General features: G+C 38.1%; 1 protein-coding gene across 3 annotated transcripts in view; it reads right to left on the reverse strand.

Moving 5' to 3' along the window:
* Nucleotides 1–19,215, reverse strand: part of KIF1B (kinesin family member 1B) — a 143,248-nt gene that overhangs the window by 64,825 nt on the left and 59,208 nt on the right. For all 3 annotated transcript variants that reach the window (XM_087446840.1, XM_087446838.1, XM_087446839.1), the window contains exons 13-20: nucleotides 17,567–17,700; nucleotides 9,770–9,849; nucleotides 8,563–8,638; nucleotides 5,139–5,218; nucleotides 4,520–4,626; nucleotides 3,618–3,701; nucleotides 2,957–3,137; nucleotides 2,759–2,831 (exon numbers count right to left, since the gene is read on the reverse strand). In XM_087446840.1, coding sequence (XP_087302966.1) covers nucleotides 2,759–2,831; nucleotides 2,957–3,137; nucleotides 3,618–3,701; nucleotides 4,520–4,626; nucleotides 5,139–5,218; nucleotides 8,563–8,638; nucleotides 9,770–9,849; nucleotides 17,567–17,700 — 815 coding nt within the window. The remainder of the gene's footprint in view (nucleotides 1–2,758; nucleotides 2,832–2,956; nucleotides 3,138–3,617; nucleotides 3,702–4,519; nucleotides 4,627–5,138; nucleotides 5,219–8,562; nucleotides 8,639–9,769; nucleotides 9,850–17,566; nucleotides 17,701–19,215) is intronic.

Raw genomic sequence — 19,215 nt, forward strand, 5'->3', positions numbered from 1 at the left:
TCCTATCTCACATCAAAAAAAAAAAAAAAAAAGATTTTAAGATATTTAGATTCTTTTATTACAGGGTTGGAAAAACTACTCAGGTCTGGCCCATTCACATGTCACTAAATGATGCTTCTGTTTTCATTAAATATCAAATGCAAAGTGGGCCTCCAGAAGACTCTACAAGAAGGTTATGCAAATAGAAGAGAGAAGATACCCAAAACACATGTGTAAAAAAGCAAGCACAGAAAGGAGCAGGTGTATAATAGAGCACTAACTATAAGAGAATGTTCAGCAATGTAACAATGTGACGCATTTGGGGAACTATCATAATAGAAAACTCATGAGCCTGAATTCCACTTTTTAATGCTGTTATTATGCAAAAATAATTACATATAATAAATATTAAATAAATATTTACTGAATAATAATTCCTTTGTATCCTCTCAATGTTTATTCATAGGATGCATTTGAAATATATCTGTTGGTCGACCAATACAGGGTCATAAAAATATATCTTCCATTCAGTATTGTTACTGCTAGATATTCTTCAGGTTAAAGCATTAGAAATCAATTCCTCTTGAGGACAAGAAATTTAAGTGAAATAGACAGTTGGACTTATGGGAGGAAAGCAACCTCCTTGCTTTAAGAAGCTGCTCTTGAAATCTTAGCTTGCTTTGAGATACACAGAGCAAATGATAACCAGAACCTGTACTTGCAAATTAAGTATGTTCCCTAGAAACTAAATACAAAAACTAAATTTATTTTTTCTTTATTTAATGGTCATTGTCTTTATTTCAGAGCATAGAATGATCACCAGCTCTTGGTTATGGGAAAGCACCTGCCATCATTATTTTTTCACACCTAGTTAATTCAAGGTTGGTCCCAGGACCAGCACATTGGCATCGCCTGGGAGTTTGTTAGAAATGCAGAATCTCAGGTCCCACTCCAGACCTACTGAATTAGCATGTGCATTTCAACGTGACTCCCAGGTGGTTAAGAAGCACTGCTCTACTGGACAGAACACTGAAGCAAGTCAGAAGACCAAAGTTTAAGTTGAAGCCCCAGACCCATGACTTAATAGGTATTTTAAGAGTGGGCAAGACAGCATTTTTTAGCCTTGGTTTCCTCAACTATAAACTGGAAGTACTAGTACTCATTTAACTTACATACACACCTACCAAAGAGGGTTGTTTCAGGAATCAAAAAATGATGGATGTTAAAGCTCTCTGTAAATTATAAAGCACTATACAAATACAAGGCACTATTGTTAATAATGAATACAGTTTAATTATACCTGTTCTTGTTTGATCTCTCACAGACCATCAGAGGCATGTTATTAGACTATACTATATTATTAAGATCAAAGGCTCCTTCATGTGTCACAGACCTTTCAAGCCCCTAATCACATTGCAGCTAAATCTTTCTGTTTTCATTAAAAACTAAATGCCAACTAGGCCTCCTAAAGAGACTCTTATCTATAACACTGCTATTATCTTGCCCCAAACACTTGAATTATTCTTACAGTCCATTGTTTTGTGGGCTTTACTATAATCTACAAGATAATAAACTAACTGGTTTAACCCACTGCCAAGCCTAAGAACTGAGGTGTCCTGCAAAATGCTGCTTTTGCTGGAGTCCTTGGCTTTCCTTGCCCATTTAGCAACAGCCTCTCTTCTCCAAAGTAGAGCATGGCTATAAGGCTGTAGTTTACATGCTGCAGTTTACACGGTGTATTTTACGCTAAGGGAAGAAAACAGTACCCCAGCTTTCTTCCTAATACCTCCTTGTGTTAAAAGAAGTCCATAATCTTAAAAAACAAGAAATTCCTAAACTGTATCCATAGTATCCAAAGATTTGTTATACCTTTTCCTTATATATCAAATGAATGCCAAAAAGCTTCTGATAACCAGGGCTTTAACCAAAATTAAACCAAATTTGGCATTAACCAAAATTGGATGGCTTTAAAAATGAAAATCTAACTAACAGATCAATTTATTTATTCATGAGATTGAGTTTCTATCAAACCTGGAAAATCAATTGCCATCATAAAATGCTGAAGCCATTGGCATTATAAGCTGTGACCTTAAACTGACTTTTCAGCTGCTCATCCAAACCCTTTCTCACCCAGAGAAACCAGGCTTCCCTCTCCTGAGTTGGTTGTAGAGCCCCTTCTTCCACTGTCATCCCATATGCCACAAAGACCCTTATTGAGAATTCAGACTCCATGCAGGGGAACAGAAAAGGATTAACACATGCAACTGTGCAGCAACACTTTTAGACACAGTTTAACTAAAAAAAAAAAAAAAAAAAGTCTGTCTAGCACGAGAACAATCCCCAAGTCAGCCCAAGAGCAGAGAATTAGTACTATCAAGTGAACAGAAACAAAACCAAGGCAAACATCCACCAAATTCAATATTCAGAGTAATTACTATTATAAAAGAACCACCAATGATGCATACTCAAAAACCACTATCAAGAGGCAAAGGCTACCAGAAAAGTTCCCACTATTTCCTCAAAAAGCACTTGGTTTTGATAGAAGTAAAGATTTGACTTTAAGACATAAAAGGCACAAAAATAGTACCTTTATGGACAGGTTTTCAGGCTATGGCTACCAGCAGATGTAAGTCTGTTCTCCATTAAGGAAATGAAAGAATAGTGTATGCTATCAACGAGAGCTGGATAAGCAATTTGGTCGAGTGCTCATTTGTGGAACAGGGAAGGTATGAGAGCAAGCTGCCCTTTTCCTAACAGAGGATGCAAGATGGACTCCTACCAGTCTCTGCTGCTCCAGGAGAAGATCTGCTTCTTCCTTCTCCTTTTTGTATAGTATTTCCATTTCCTGTAGCCTAGAAAGAAAAGAAAAACAAGAGAGGAAAGAATAAATTGTGATATCACTGAGTTGTTTCATGAATGCTATTACATGTTTAAAAGAAGTGATAGTCATGTGGCCCACATCATATCTGTACACTACCTTTTCTCCATCTCCTGTTTCATATCTATTCCTTGTTTTTCTAGAAGCTCTCTCTGGGCAAACGTCCAGTCCACAGGCTCAGAGGGGGTCTCAGCAGAAGGAGTCTTCTCCCGCTCAGCCCGTGCTTGCTCCGGGTGGTTAAAACGAAACACATGGTTTTTACCCATGATGATACGGTTTCCTAGCACAAAACAGAAACAGGGTTAAGAAATCATTTTTAATGTATAGTATCTATAATAATCTCACTCTCCCTAATGCAAAAAGACAGCTTTTGGAGTTTTACAAGAACATAAATCTTTTTTTTTTTTTTTTTTATAATTTTATTTATTTATTTTTCCCCCAAAGCCCCAGTAGATAGTTGTATGTCATAGTTGCACATCCTTCCAGTTGCTGTATGTGGGACGCAGCCTCAGCATGGCTGGAGAAGCGGTGCGGTAGTGCGCACCCGGGATACGAACCCAGGCTGCCAGCAGCGGAGCACGCACACTTAACCGCTAAGCCACGGGGCCGGCCCAAGAACATAAATCTTAATGCTGACTATCACTTCAGTGTTTAAATAAAGAGTCAAAAATTAAAGAGTTGCTCACACAAGCCATGTGTTGTTTACTGGTTTTTCTTTTTTTTTCTTTTACTAAAGATATCAAACCTCTCCCAGTCTCACCTGAGCGCAGCTGAACAGGCTGGGCCACCCTCTTGCCATTTACGTAGGTTTCTGAGCGTTCACAAGGCTCTAGGGTCACGATAACTAAGACGAACACAAACTAACATTAGCATCACAAACCACCGGAGTAAAATAACAGAAAGCAGACAACTATGAGGATTCAGGGTAACTAGAACAGATTCCTGCAACCAACCAAGTGGCTGAGCATCTATATAATAGCTCATTTTAGGGTACCAGAACCACTCCAATATAGGAGGCTATTTAGGGCTGTGGTTAAGATAGAAACATTTAAATGAATTTGACAAACCTCAGAAGAAGATAAGAAATGTTAGTTTAAGTGATATCTGATATCTGACAGTTCAGTCTATAAAACTGAAAACCATCAGAAATCTTAAGTACAAGATGTAGGTAATAACCAGAAATTTAAGATCAAAAGCTAATATTTTGATTAAGGAAGGAATGAAAGATATAGCACAAAAATACTATTAGTTTGTTTTGTTAATAACCTGGGCAAAAATCAAGATTGACTTTTTCTTCCCTTTTAGATAAAAATAAATTCTGTTGGGTTAAGACTAGAGGCCCTTCAAATCTTTCACTACCCAGAATATTTGTTCCCTTTTTACTTGTCTATTAAATAATTAACATTCAAGACCAAGCCTAATTGCCTATGTCCTGCTCAGTTCTTGGCAGTAACAAAAGGACTCCTTTTGTCCAGGCTATTTTCATGTAAAGTAGCTATGTCCGTCCCTGCATTTATAAGCAGCCCGGGAAATTCTGCATTTTCAAATATTAGATTGTACAAGAGAAGTAACACTGAAAGAGACAGGGAATACCAAGTCTTGGGGATTTCACATATTACAGAATGAAAAGGTTATTGGAAAAGCTAAGCCAGGAACTCTCACCATCCCCACTGTTGTTTCTCTCACTCCGAAAGATACAATGCTCTTCTTTAATGTGAGCCCCACTCAGCACGATGTCCTGGCGCCGCTCAGCATCTGCTTGGCCAACCCTAAACACAAGAGAAAGTGTTTCCCAGGGAAATTCAGACACAAAAAGCACTACAAACAATGAACCTCTTTCTCCCAAAGAATAGTCTTTGGTATGTACAAAAAAGGTATTGCCTTTTTTTATCAAAGGCTTTCAACTGTGAATTCTATTTTCATATATGATCAATCTCCCTACATCAGAATAAGAAACCAAGGAGCAATGAGGCACCAATGTAACTCACACAGCATTATAAAAAGACACGAGTGAACTAATCTCTCTAATGAATTCACATAAGATGTTAGAAGGAAAAATTTTACATAGGATCTTTTAGAGAAAAACTACATGTTAACTGGTTCAGCTGGCTAAAACACCTACACAATTTGGGAAGAGTAGGGAGGATAGCTTGTAACTATTTCAGATGGGAAAAATAGCAACTTATTACAACAAATTTTTCAACAAACAATTTCCCTTTAGTTATTTAATCATCCAAGAGAAAAGAAAACATTAAGTGACCAAAAGAAGAAACAAATATACCTTGTAATTCCATCTTTGATGTAGTAAAGCAGGCATTCAGACATTAGTGGGTCCTCATTGAGGTTAACAAGATGTGGGGTCTGAAAAAGGTTATAGATTATCAACTCGGAGCAAGCACCACTGAGAGGGCTGTGACAATAACAGGGACCTACAAGAGGCTGGTGGCTTCTTGGATTACCCACAGTGCCTAGAAGAGGGACTTTTATTCCTAGTTGCAAGTTCATAACAAACAGAAAACACTCTCCTCAGGCCTTCCCAAACTGCACTAATGCATTCTATTCAAAAACATAAGTTCTGGGATAAAGAGTAAGATCCAATTCTTGATAGGGTCAAAGCATGCAGAATATAAAAGAAAAATTAGGACAGGATGATTCTCTGGATGGGTTAAGATAATTTTTGTAAACACTTGGACAAAATCTTGAAGAGCAGCAGAACATGGCACCCCAAAATATGCCACTTTGACATTGATTATTTTGAGCTGAAGGCATCTGAAAAGCAATAAATGCAGGGAGAGGCTTTCTCTGAACTCTGTTTATCCGCCTAAAGACAGATGTCCAAAAGGAGCGTGATTGTTATAGATCCCCTCCAGGAGTTTCATCAACCAGGGAAGATGGACCGTTGTGGTTGGAGAGAGAAAACCACAAGTCAACATCACACCCAGACAAACTTGGACATAAACTATCATTCCTCTCACCTATTCTTCTAAAGGTCCATTCAAATGATTTTTAGGAATCATTTGCTCTCCCTTGAGAGGCCTATCTCCTTCCTCCCCTTTCCCTATTAAGATATTTAAGCCAGAATTCTAAGCCACCTTGGCAAGTTACTCATTTTTCCCCGGACCTCTCCCATGTAAGCATGAGGTATAGATGTCAATAAACTTCTCTTTGTTTTTCTCCTGTTAATCTGTCTTTTATTACAGGGGTCTCAGACAAGAACTCAGAAGGTTAGAGGGAAAATTATTCTTCCTTCCCTACAATCTCAAGAAATATTTAATTTTTCATTTACTTTATAAAAATGTCCCCACACCCCCTGTCATTCCCCTCTCTAATTTGTATCAGTTCTTCCATGGCCTCAGTCATTATCTTTAGTCTTCATTTTACCACCTCTATTAGTCTTCACCTTAAAGAAGAAATTAAAATTACTGACATTCAATAATACACACATCTTGTAAAAATCCTCTTTGTCTAATATTTCTAAAATCTTTTAAAAACCAACCTTCTTTGGTGAAAATACCCCACTGGAATCCAAAAATAAGTCACATGGTCTTGGGGTCAAAATCTACTCAAGATAGTGCCAGCAAATGTGGAAAAACGAAAGAAGAATCAGATGAGAGGGTTAAGAAAAGAGACTGCAAAAGATGATTAAAGAGAAATTAGAAAAACTTCTGTATCTTCCTAACTAGCATCTGCCTCTGTTGTTTAAGAGCTTTGCTGGTTTCAAAGAGTCAAAGACCTGCGTGGGTAGCATTCTTTAAAACCCATCATGACAGTGGCCTAAGAAAAAAGGAATCTCAGAAATAGATTCTTTTTTTTTTCTTGCCTTTAAAGTATTCTCCCCTCAGTTTCACTGAGGTATGACTGACAAATAAAAATAGTATATACTTAGGTTGTACAACACAATTTTTTTAAGGTGTACAATGTGTCAATTTAATATGTACACATTGTGCAACGATTACCACAATCAAGTTAACACATCAGAAACAGGCTCTAAAACTGAATTTGGATGTGGTGTATCCTTTCCTTTCCTGAGTAACTCGAGAAAGCTAATGCAAGATGGGTAAAATTAAAGTCAGAAAAAGCTGTGGAAACAGAAATCTCAGTTTGGAATTCTGTGCCGTTTACACCACAATACTTATTTAAGTTATTTATGATTTGTGGGTTTTTTTTTTTGGGAGGAAGATCAGCCCTGAGCTAACATCTGCCAATCCTCCTCTTTTTGCTGGGGAAGACTGGCCCTGGGCTAACATTCATGCCCATCTTCCTCCACTTTATATGGCACACCGCCACAGCATGGCTTGATAAGGGGTGTGGTGGTGCACGCCTGGGATCCGAAACCCAGGCCGCTGAGTGGAGTGCACACACTTAACCACTGCGCCGCCAGGCCGGCCCCTATGATTTGTTTTAAATACTGTATTTTTATAAGCTGTTATATAAAAATTTTCCCCACAGTTCTTAACATTGAAAGTTTGTTATAAAATATCATTAGATATATCCAAAGTCACAATCTAAATTCTATGAAACCTATAGCTGCTAAAATCTCTACAATCATAAGTAATACAGTTGAATAAATAATGCCTTACTGAAGGAAAAACTATTAAACTGTGAAAATTACTGACCTTTGGCAATATAAACATAAAATACTTATCATTCTAGTTCTACAATATCTAAAATGTCTTTAAATCAATCTTTGTTAAAAATAACACATTGGAATTGATTAAAAAGTTACATGACCTTAATAGAAAAACCTAACCAAAAGAATTCTAGCAAAAACCACAGGAATATTTCATATCGCATAAAACAAAAAGTACCAAGTGAAAACTCCCTACTTATTCTATGCTAACCTAGAGAGATCATCATCAGACTCTTGCATGAAGATGTGTAAGTCTTCAAAAGCCAATTTGAGATCATTCAAAATGAAGAACCATTTATTACTGGTATGAAATATCTACTCTGTACATCTATGTACATACAAATATATGTTCTATTATTGTCACATAAATAAGCACACAAAATAATCATTTGACAATAGTTTTCCAACATCTAACAATAACTAAGAAGCAGCTTGGTAAAAACAAAAACAAAAACAAAAAAATCTTGCTATTCTAATTAGCTAAAAGGTATCTACTATTTAACAACTATGATTATGTAAGTAGGAAGATAACTACTGGACTCATTTTTTTTAAAAAACTGAGAATGGAGCAGAGGAGGCTAGAAGGATGAGGACAGGAATTGCCCTACTCAATGGTGGTCTACAACACAGAGTGTAGAAGCAAACCGAAGCAGTATTTGTCTACACAAACCTGAACAGCTGAAATTGCTTCCAAAGAGTTACAAATCAGGGTTGCTGGCATCTTTGGGAAAATCTATACAGAAAGAGTAGCCAAACTGAAGCAAGGTATGGCAGGTTAGGGGGAGAATTTAAGAGAAAGCAACAATGAAGATGGTTAAAGGTACTGAATCATGACCAAAAGTTACAGATTTACTGCCTTGGGTTTTATTTTGTAAACAATAAACATGACAGGTATTTTAGAAATATTCTGCCCTTGTACTGTAAGATGAAATCAGAAATAAAATTAAGCCAAGTCTCAAGACAAAAAAAAAAAAAGAGAGGAGAAGGGGCCAGTCCTGAAAGATAGGAAGCACCTCAGTGACTAAGATGAAACAAAAAGTGTTTCTGTTTGGTTGAGTTTCACATTATTTTCTACCTTTTTAGGTGAGAAAACCCCCAGTGTTCCTCCATCTTCCCGAATGGCAACTCCCATCTCAGCCAACAAGGCCTCTCTAGAAAAAACAACAAGCATATCAGAATATCAATACCAAAATGTCAGATCAGTCTAATATGAACTGGAAAATAAAGCATGCAAAGCAAAAACAATTGTCCATGTTTAAAGTCACTAATACGAATGTAAATGAATCTGCTTATCCCATCATTAATTTTCCCATCATTAATGAAAAATTATTTTTAAGAGAAACAGCACATTCAAAATAAATTATGTTTCTATGTTAGGTAAAGTTATATTCACCCTAATAAGATAAGAACTTGGCTCATCTGACTTTGAAGGTAGACAATAATTCATAAATAATATGTCTATTAATATATAAAAAGGAAGAAAGGGATATTCCTTAAGGCTATACATTCAATTCAAGGAACCATTTCTTAAAACTCTAAGATAGCAATCAGAAAGTAACTCTGATATATGGAGTATTATCTATAAATGTGATTTTCTCAAATGTTATGTTCCCATGCTTACCTTCAAACTGGTTCAACAATTCTAGCTTAAAATCTCTATATACTAAATAAGAAAATTCTAATTATTTGATACATTTACTGTATCAATACATTAGAACTCACTTCTGCCTCATATTCTGTGAAGGGGGAAGACAGGAACTGACGTTTTTAAATGTATATTTATTCAAATAGCAAAAGTATTCTTTTGGGTTATGTTCACCTTCACGGTAGAGAACTGAGAGGTTAAGACAGAATAGGGATTTTAAAATTTTGCAATTCAAACTACTTCACTTCTTACCAAAGAGGTTCTGGAAAAGAAAACCCTGAAAGACAATAATCAGAACAGCTTTTTTTATTTAGTCTTTATCAAAGGCTGTCTTTTTACAAATTAAAAACTCTAAACCCCTCCGTATCTTCCATTTTTATATGGATCCCTAGCAACAGGTAGTACAGTAACTATTTAAGCACATGACTCCCTAGGGAACATTTAAATATGTGAATTTCACTTCAAAGTGTAAATTCAACTGGCCATAAACCCCTAGTCAGGTTTATTTTTTGTTTTGTTTTGTGTTTTGAGAGGAAAAGTTCTTTGTTTTTAACTTCTATTTTATCTTTTCTTACTATAAAAGTAATCCAAATTTCCTAGAAAATTTAGAAACATTCCCAGAGTTTAACCTCCTGACCTCTCCATTCTGATGGCCTCTGTTTTACGTAGCTTCTCTTCCCAGGTTTCATTTAACTCAGCAATGATCTTCTCTGATTCCTAAGGGAGGAAGTCCACAGTTAAGGTTGCAAAGAGTCTTATAATTTAACATACCACGTCTAGGAAAGACAACAAGAAGCAGACAACGCCCTTGAGGATATGAGGCAGAATATAATACGATGAGACTTGTTTCTTTTCTTAATATGTGAAGTAAAAATCATAAAGACTAGGCCTAACACTAAATCAGCACCAAATATATTCTCTTAAGTCCTAAGAAAAATACTTTAATTGTGTGCGTGTGTGTATGTGAGAGAGAAACAGAGAGAGAGAGAGAGAGAGACTGAGAGTGAGAGTGTGTGCGTGTTTGTGTGCAGAAGCAAGGACAATATTAACATCCCAAAATGCAAGGCACTATTTCTGACAGCCACTTTCACAAAAGTATGAAGTCCCCAAAGGTATCCCTTGCTTTGTTTCACTATAATTTCACCACTGATGGGGTTCAGAACATGCTCCCCCAAAATATGCCACGTTGGCATATTGAATATTCTAAGCTGAAATAAACTGAGAAATGGCAGGTGCAGGAAGGACTCTCTGATCTCCTCCTGAAGCAGGCCATAAGACCCTCATGAGAGACGCCCTCCCTATATCCGGAGGAAAGGAGCATCCTTATCTCTAAGATGGAAGAACTCCAAGAGGAATCTGAACAAACAGGCCTTGCTAGATCTCCCCCAGTTTACTGCTCTTAGCTCATACCCCTTTGTCCTATCACGTTTTCCCATGACTTTCCACTCTTCATCAAATCTAGCATAAAAATGCTCAGGTTTAACACTTCTTTAGGTCTTCATTTCCTTATGAAGGCTCCTATGTCACCTAAAACTTATATTAAATAAATCTATATGCTTTTCTCTTATTAATCTGCCTTTTGTTACAAGGGCCCCAGCCAAGAATTTAGAAAGGCAGAAGGAAAGATATTTTTCCTCCCCTACAACACAATACCCTCCTGAACACAACCCAATAAGCAATATAGAAAGGTTTAGTATTAATCTCATCGGAAGGTTTGTAGCTACTGAAGTGACAATTCCCTAGTCTCTTGCTGAGTGTTTATCATATGCCAGAAATATAAGAACTAAAACGTGTTTCCTGCTCTCAAGGAGCTTACTATATACTAGGGAGAGAAAGAAGTAACTGATGATTCACTCATTCAATAATTACATATAACCCCATTATATGCCAAGCCCTGTTCTAGGCAACTAGGGATATGGCAGGGATCAAAATTCCTACCTTCATGAGACTTACATTCTAGTAAAGAGACTGAGATAACCCAATCAATTATAATCAATAAGTCAAGTATATAGTATGTCAGACAGTGATAAGTGCTTTGGAGAAAAATAAAGCCAGGGAGGGAAAGAACGGAGGGGGAGGAGCATTTTGGAGTGGGGTTGTCAGGACAGGGCTCACTGACAAGGTTCTTATGTAAGCAGAGACAAGGAAGAGCATGAGCTGCCACATGGGTATGTGAGGGAATAGGTAGGAAATGCCTGGAATCTTCCAGGAACAACCGTATAGCTATAGCAGCATGTTTGAAGACTGTGAATGGGTATGGTAGGAGAAAACAACAGAACAGTGAGCTAAGTGCTAGAAGTGAAGTATTCACAGGTCACTAGAGGGTGGGTGAGTAAGGGCTGAGTGATGCTCACACCAATGAATGAAGGACAAGTAGGAATTGACCAGGCGAAAAATGGAGGGAGAAGGAGCACCAAAAAGGGGGATGAGTATATGCAAAAAGCAGGAAAAATGCTAGTCAGGGAGACAAAATTAGAAAGTCAGATGATGATGATGGTGAGATGATACTAGTGATGATAGTAGTGGTAGTGATTAAGGATGAAAAGTCTTAATAGTTCACAAAATATTTCATTGTATGATTCATTCAACAGGCTATTATGAGAAGCCTCTGGGATCCCAAAACATCATTGTCTACATAGAAAGAAATTGTGAATATTTAATACAATAAAACGTTAAGGTGTCTGGTACTTGGTTTTCAGAACGAGGCATGGGAGCATATAAAAAAGCCAAGAGTCAAGACTCAAGGCTGCAGCTGCAAAAGCAAAGGAGTACAGGAGGCAGGAGAAACAAACAGGAGAGCACGATGATGATAAAGAAGCAAGAAGAACAACTAACTAAGCTAGGCAAAGAGCAAAACTGATGAAAGAAACAGCATGGGCATCAGTAAAGTTGATATAAAGGGGGTCATGGAGGAGGTACTCTTTCAGAAAAGAGTCGGTTACAAACTGGGAGAAGCCAGGACAAGTCTGCAGCGGGGGGGGGCGGGGGAAATGGAGAGAAAGAGACAAAAACAACCTAAATTGGCTCTCATTAACCCTCCGAACACACACAGAGGCTGAAAGACTAAAACAGCTACCTGAATGGCATCTCTACACAGTTCTCCAAAAGGAATGATTAATATGCAGTGCATGTGCCACCCCAAAGCTAAGTAAGGAAACAACATGCCATGCTAGAGGGCCAGCACCAAGAAAAACGCACACAATTCCGGCAAGGAGTGAGACAGCCAGGAAAGGAAGTGTACCAGGTACCAAGTGATCAATAGCGTATCTAGACAGCACGACAAAGGTTACTTGACACTAACTCTGACAGAGCAGTGTTAAATGCTTCTGCAAATGACTGTAAAAGGACAAGTACAAGACAAGCTGACACCATAACCTCTACGATAGTAAGGCTTATTAAAGACAGCTGGATAGAAAACTTTACAATTTCAAAGTGACAACTTCAAAAACAAAGGAACAATATGATGCCCCTGACCAAACCAGAGCACCTAGACTAGCGCTTATTACATGGAGTGTGGCCCATAAGCCACTGATGTTGGTTATGGAATACAAATTGACTCACGAGACACTTAAAATACATTATTTTCCCTGGTTGGTTATCTTCAGAAAAAGATCACGTCAGAACAAAGGTTTATCTAGCTGTATTAAGGTGATTCTATTTTGGAGCAACCGTAAACTCACCCCAAGGAAGCAAAGTTACTGTCTAGGAATCCTCTTACCATTTTGCTGCCAGCTCTCATGTGACCTCTCTAATTTTACTTACCATCTGAAAGGTAAATCAGAACAAGATCTCTTTGTAGAAAAGAGATTTATTGAGTAAGCTGAGTAAGGTACTATTCTTATTTGTCATTACAGCTTCAAGTTGCAATTTTTATGTTGTCTAGAAAGTTTTTTAAAAACTGAATAAACCAACACACAGACAGAGAAAACTGTATAGTGGTTACCAGGAGCACAAGCGGTGAAGGGAGACACGTATATTGCGATTGGCAAATAATAATGTACAACCAAAATTTCACAGTTATAAACTATTAAGACATCAATAAAAATACATAAAAATTTCAGTCCAGGGAGCCTTACCCACCAAACCTCATTAACCACCCTCCCAACAGCTGCACTTTAGTATTATTTTGATACAGAAAAGATTATATACTCTTTGTAGGTAAAATATAGTGCATTAAAAACAAAACCTACTAAATGCAACGTGGTATCCAGGATTAGATCCTGGAACAGAAAAAGGATATTAGTGGGAAAACTGGTGAAATCTGAATAAAATCTGAAGTTTAGTTAATACTAACGTACAGATGTTAATCTCTTAGTTTTGACAAATGTGCCATAGTTTTGTTTTGTTTTTTGTGAGGAAGATCAGCGCTGAGCTAACATCCACGCTAATCCTCCTCTTTTTGCAGAGAAAGACCAGCTCTGAGCTAACATCTATTGCCAATCCTCCTCCTTTTTTTCCACAAAGCCCCAGTAGATAGTTGTATGTCATAGTTGCACATCCTTCTAGTTGCTGTATGTGGGACGCGGCCTCAGCGTGGCCGGAGAAGTGGTGCGTCGGTGCATGCCCAGGGTCCGAACCCGGGCCGCCAGTAGTAGAGCGCGTGCACTTAACCACTAAGCCACGGGGCCAGCCCTGTGACACAGTTTTATATAAGATGTTAAAATTAGAGGAAATTGAGTGATGAATATATAACTCTGTACTATCTTTGCAACCTTTCTCTAAAATTATTCAAAATAAAAAATTTTACTTAAAAAAAAAACTCTGAATAAAGGTTAGAGAAAATGATACTGTCATATTAGCAAAACTTCAGTGCTGGAAAAAGCCATTTCTTCCAGAAGCACTCTAGACATAAAGAAACTGAAGACCAGAGAAGCTAAGTGATTAACCTGAGGCCACTCTACTCCCTGAGCCAGGTCTAGAACTGGGTTTCCTGACTGTTAGAGTTTTTTCTTCAAGTAAGGCAGAATTGATAGGCTTTAAAGAAAATATTCTACAAAACAGCTCACCATAAATTAAGAAAAAGTAAAGGATATTCTTTCTTCAAGCTGAATAACAAACTTAATATAAATGAAATAATGATTCCCATAGGAAGACAGCTTTCAATCTCTGAGTCATCAACTCACACTGCAGGCAGGCCTGGCATGCTGGTGTCCAGTGCTGCCTATAACCCACTCTAGAAGCCTAATTTAAGATTAAATTGAAATTGGGATTCACGCTTCAGAAATGAAGACTCAAGATAATCTTTAAGGGTTCTTCCTTCCTATAGGTACTACATATAAAAGAATTCCGAAAAACAGAGTGACATCAGGAACTTTTTTTTTTAAGCTCCAAGGAATGTTGGGCTCAGGCATCATTCAACTTCGGTCTTATATCATGTATGTCTACTTCGGTCTTATATCATATATGTCTAGCTATTTGTATAGCACTGGTTAATAATTATATTCATATGGCTAAACACCATTTAATCTCTTCATCATGACTCAGTTAAGGTGGTAGAGAAATCCACAGAACACGTCAGAAATATTCCCAAGAAAAAAATTACAGTTTAAATTGTGATATTTAAAAGGTTAAAGGCTTACTACATGGAACATTCCTTGAAGCCATCAGATAGCCAAGGTTTTACTGTACTGAACACGGCATGCTTCATAAGTGAGTTTCAAGTGTGGGGCCCTCAGGCTGCCTAGCACAGCATTTGCCCTTGCGTGCTTCTGTAATGGATATTTGTGGATATTTATAGTATAAGCCAAAGCAATGGCACTCACAGTACTGACTTTGATGCCAGACTAATAAACAAATACTGGAGCCACCACACAGTAGCTGTAGCTACATATTTAAAACCTTATTGAATAGGAATCCAAATTAAGGATACATACATTTCAACACAGTTTGAGTTGTGACTAAAAACTGAAAGCAATTACATTTCACTCCCTTTTGCCAGAGAGGTTTACGGAGGGCTCAAGATATTTATGATGGGGTAACATGGGTCTCTTCCCTATGGAAACAGGCTATTCAATGAACGAAGCTGTAGCAACACCCTGTGTAAAAATATTCTACCAACTGATAATTTTTTTAAAGTCAAAAATAAAGAGAAGGAAAGGGAAATAAAATGTTAGAAAAATGAATTAACCTCCTCTATTACTGTTTTCCATTACAGTATTTTTCTCCTGCAGTGTCATGTCTTAGGAACACAGCTCCTTCACACACTCAACAATGAAATAGTCCAAAAATGAGAAATTCTCGAGCATTTCTATCCTACAACTACTGCCTTGCACTGTGGATGCATGATGTTATCTGCCTGCAGCATTTAAATGCAGGTCTGCTGGAATGGAATTTCCACCATTCGCAAAACAGAGCAGAACTAAGGCGCTTATGCTCCAGTGAACTACCATGCTGCATTAAAAACTCAAGATTGAATGCAAAACCATAAAGAAGCTATTCTCTAAAGCTAGGGGAAAATGGAAGATTTCATTTATTTGGCTTAAAGGAGAATTAAAACAGAAATTTATTTTCTCATGGAAGAAGCACAGTTTCATTTTGTTTTGTTTTGGGTGGAAAGTAGGGAGTTTAGGGGGAGGGATCTCTGAATAATGGCAATGTTACTCCCTAGAAACTATCTGGAAGACACTGGGTAACCTAATTCTTCAAGAGTCTGGTTAATGTCTTGACTCCTAACATTCAATGTTATTTTCATTTGGTCCCACTTGGCAATTAGGAATTTTTTTCTTTTACACCAAGATGTATGTTAAAGGAAAGTGTAATCTGATTTGTACAGTAAGGCTTTAATAAGCAAATAGTAAGATTCAAAATCTCCAAAGAAAAAGAACATTTTATATTAAATAGTAAGTGGGAGATTTCACTTTTCCTTCCCACAGAACCCCTGCATTTCCCCCAATGGCCTGAATAGAACCCTGCACAGCAATTCTGTCAGTGATGCCTATTGTGATCAAATACATGAATAAAGCCTTCCTGCATGGGACTTCACTAATGTCTTTAATAACATTTCAAAGTCCATTGTACAACAGCAGAAATTACCCTTCAATTTGCAACATTTAATGAAAAGATTTCTCACTCCCTCCTCCCGCTGCCAGAACTTTTCTCCTGCAGTGTCATGTCTTAGGAACACACCCACTTCAGAACTTCACCCACTTTCCATTAACATGTTCTGAAGGAAGACACAAGATCATTCCTTCTGTTTCCGAAGCACCTTAGGTTTGAAGTGAGTAAAAGACCAAGGGAAAAGGTAGGCTGATTACGAAGCAGAAGCCCATTCTTCACATAAAATCTTTTTCAGCCTCACCTGAAAACCAAAAGGAAAGCATCTGCCATCTTCAATTATCAAGCTAATTCCCTTTTAGTGGTAAAAGGGTTAGCAAACCTTTTCAATTGTTTATTTGTCAGTGTGTCACTGTTCTCCCCAGTCCTTGAATGAGCAGCAGCCGTGGAGAATACTGAGTGCAACATGAAGAGGACTGTTAGCTGCATGAAGTGCCTCACTGCAATTTCCCAGCTCCTTAAAAAGTTTCTTTGCCCTCCTCGTTTTTCCTATCCTGGTACTCTTGAAAACAAAGGCTAAAAGGTAGGGATCAAGATGACAAGCAGGAAAAGAAAAAGCATTTGTGATGCTGTCACAGTCATGTGATGGATAGCACCCCAGGTGACAAATGTCTGCTCTCACTGTAGTCAGAGAGGAGAGGAAGAACCTCTGAGTCAGAAGGCTTTGCTGTTCCTAACTTTCATGCTCATGGAGAGAGACAAAAAAGTACCTGACGGAGCCAGCAACAGGCTGGGAAAGCAAAGCTGGGCCCCACGGCAGGTGATGTACACACACAAGACTTAAGCACACAGCACTGAGGCCCACGACCCCATGTGCACCAGCACAGGAAGAGGCAGCCCTTCCACAGTAGTGATCACAGGGTTCCAAGGCTTTCTATGAACTTTCAGAAGGTATCATTTCACGAGTCTCTGGATAAACCTGGCACAGCTCCTCTTTCCCTGGTACAGAAAGTTCAAACTTTCTTTTGATTGTATATTTATTTTACTAACAGCAGCATGGCTCTATGTAGACTTGCATCTTCAAATGAAACCAAATGTTTCCAACTAATTCATTAGTTTCCAACTAAATTTCTAATGAAACAATTTCACTGTGACTTATAAACTACCTCAGAATTAAGGTACATCTCTACTTATCAGTTACTTTACATGGCCCACCTATGATCTGCCCATGCACCTCTCCTATCTCTGCCTGGCCATATCAGACTCAAGCATTCTGGTGAAAAGAAATTATCTTACAAAGCAGCAAATTCCATTTTTAGGACACCTGTAAGAGCCAGAAAGTTCTTCCATATGCTGAACCAAAATCTCAGCGATTTTTAGTCCTAATTCTGCTTTGTGGAGCTACACAGAATACCTTTTATTCAGTCTGAATTTTACTTACCTTTAGACGTTCAATGGCTTCCTCTCCTCCAGGTGTAGACATGATCCTCTCCTGAATACTGGTCACAGATGTTAAGCCCACTTGACTATTGAGTGAGCAGGAAGAAGGAGATGAAGTAAGGGACCCCATGGATGCTGTGGAAAAATTGCCAGGGCGTTGATTCTCAGAGGCTAGCAAGTACCTATGCTTATTGTTCTGAAAATCTTTCAGATCTGAGAGACAGAAAGAAGGGAAGGCAGAAAAAGTGGAAAAGAGGGAAAGGAGAAGAGGAAGAAAAAAAGAAAGGAAGGAACACCAGTGTAAGAAAGGACAGCATTAAAGCGCCAAGACAAAGACACGTTATAATACAAGGACAAGTTATAATTGTTCTAGATGGCAGTTCTAAAACATGTCTGTCTTTACTGGTATCTAGAGGCTAAGAACTGTGTCTGGTAGGGGGTAACCAGAGCCTCAAAGGTTACTGCTTAGGCACTCTCCCTAAACAGCCAAGCTATGTTCGTTCTATGGCTCCAAACCTACAATGTCTTAGATTTACACAACTCTTAAATCCCAGTAGCTTGTAACAGTAAGAGGAAAAAGACAATCATTTATTTATCAATAATAATACATATCAGCCTAGCCCAGTGTTTTATGGCATTCAGCAAAAATTCCCAAGAAAATGTTACAGTTAAAACAAAAATCTGAGCACTTAGTAGTCGTGTCCTTTGTATAGCAACATTTCAACATGATAAAAAGAATTTTTTAAGTATGTCTTTAAAAAAAAAGGAGAGGTAGAGGCCAGCCCCATGGCATAGTAGTTAACTTCAGCGCATTCCACTTTGGTGGACTGGGATCTCAGGTTTGGATCCCAGGTGCGGACCTACACCACTCGTCAGCCACGCTGTGGCGGCAACCCACATATAAAGTAGAGGAAGACTGGCACAGATGTTAGCTCAGGGCTAATCTTCCTCAGCACAAAAAAAAAAAAAAAAAAAAAGGAGAGGTAATTGTAGAAATGACAGGAATTTTGTATAAGTCCTGGTTAAGAACTCAGGGCCCTTGGGCCGGCTCCGTGGCTTAGCGGTTAAGTGCGTGCGCTCTGATGCTGGCGGCCCGGGTTCGGATCCCGGGAGCGCCCCGAGGCACCACTTCTCCGTCCAACGCGAGGCCGAGTCCCACGTACAGCAACTAGAGGGATGTGAACCTATGACATACAACTATCTACTGGGGCTTTGGGGGGAAAAAACTGAATAAATAAAATCTTTAAAAAAAAAAAAAAAAAAGAACTCAGGGCCGACTGATTGCCTCAACAGGGAAGAACAGTTAGCAAATTAATGAATTTGGTGTAGTTTACGTTCATCTATTAGAGCAAGCAAAAATTAAGGCCCATTACCTGCTAATTTAAGTAAGGCTCTTACTTTGTCTAACAGTATGACCATGAGTCATTGGTAAGCCAAGTTCCTAGTATGAAATGCAAGTCTTAGGGACATACTTCCATTTACTAAGATCTTTAATAGAGCTGTAAATTTTGCTTTTAAACTTAGTTTTGGTATAAAGAGCCACAAACAACAAAATTCATTAATCTGCTATTTGTACTTTCCTTTATTAGTCATCCTTCTCAAACAGACACCAGAGGAAACCCATGGGTATTGGTGCATTCCTATTTTAAA

This window comes from Ceratotherium simum, chromosome 22, assembly GCF_057802395.1.
Source record: "Ceratotherium simum simum isolate JZ-2026a chromosome 22, ASM5780239v1, whole genome shotgun sequence".
NCBI lineage: Eukaryota > Metazoa > Chordata > Mammalia > Perissodactyla > Rhinocerotidae > Ceratotherium > Ceratotherium simum.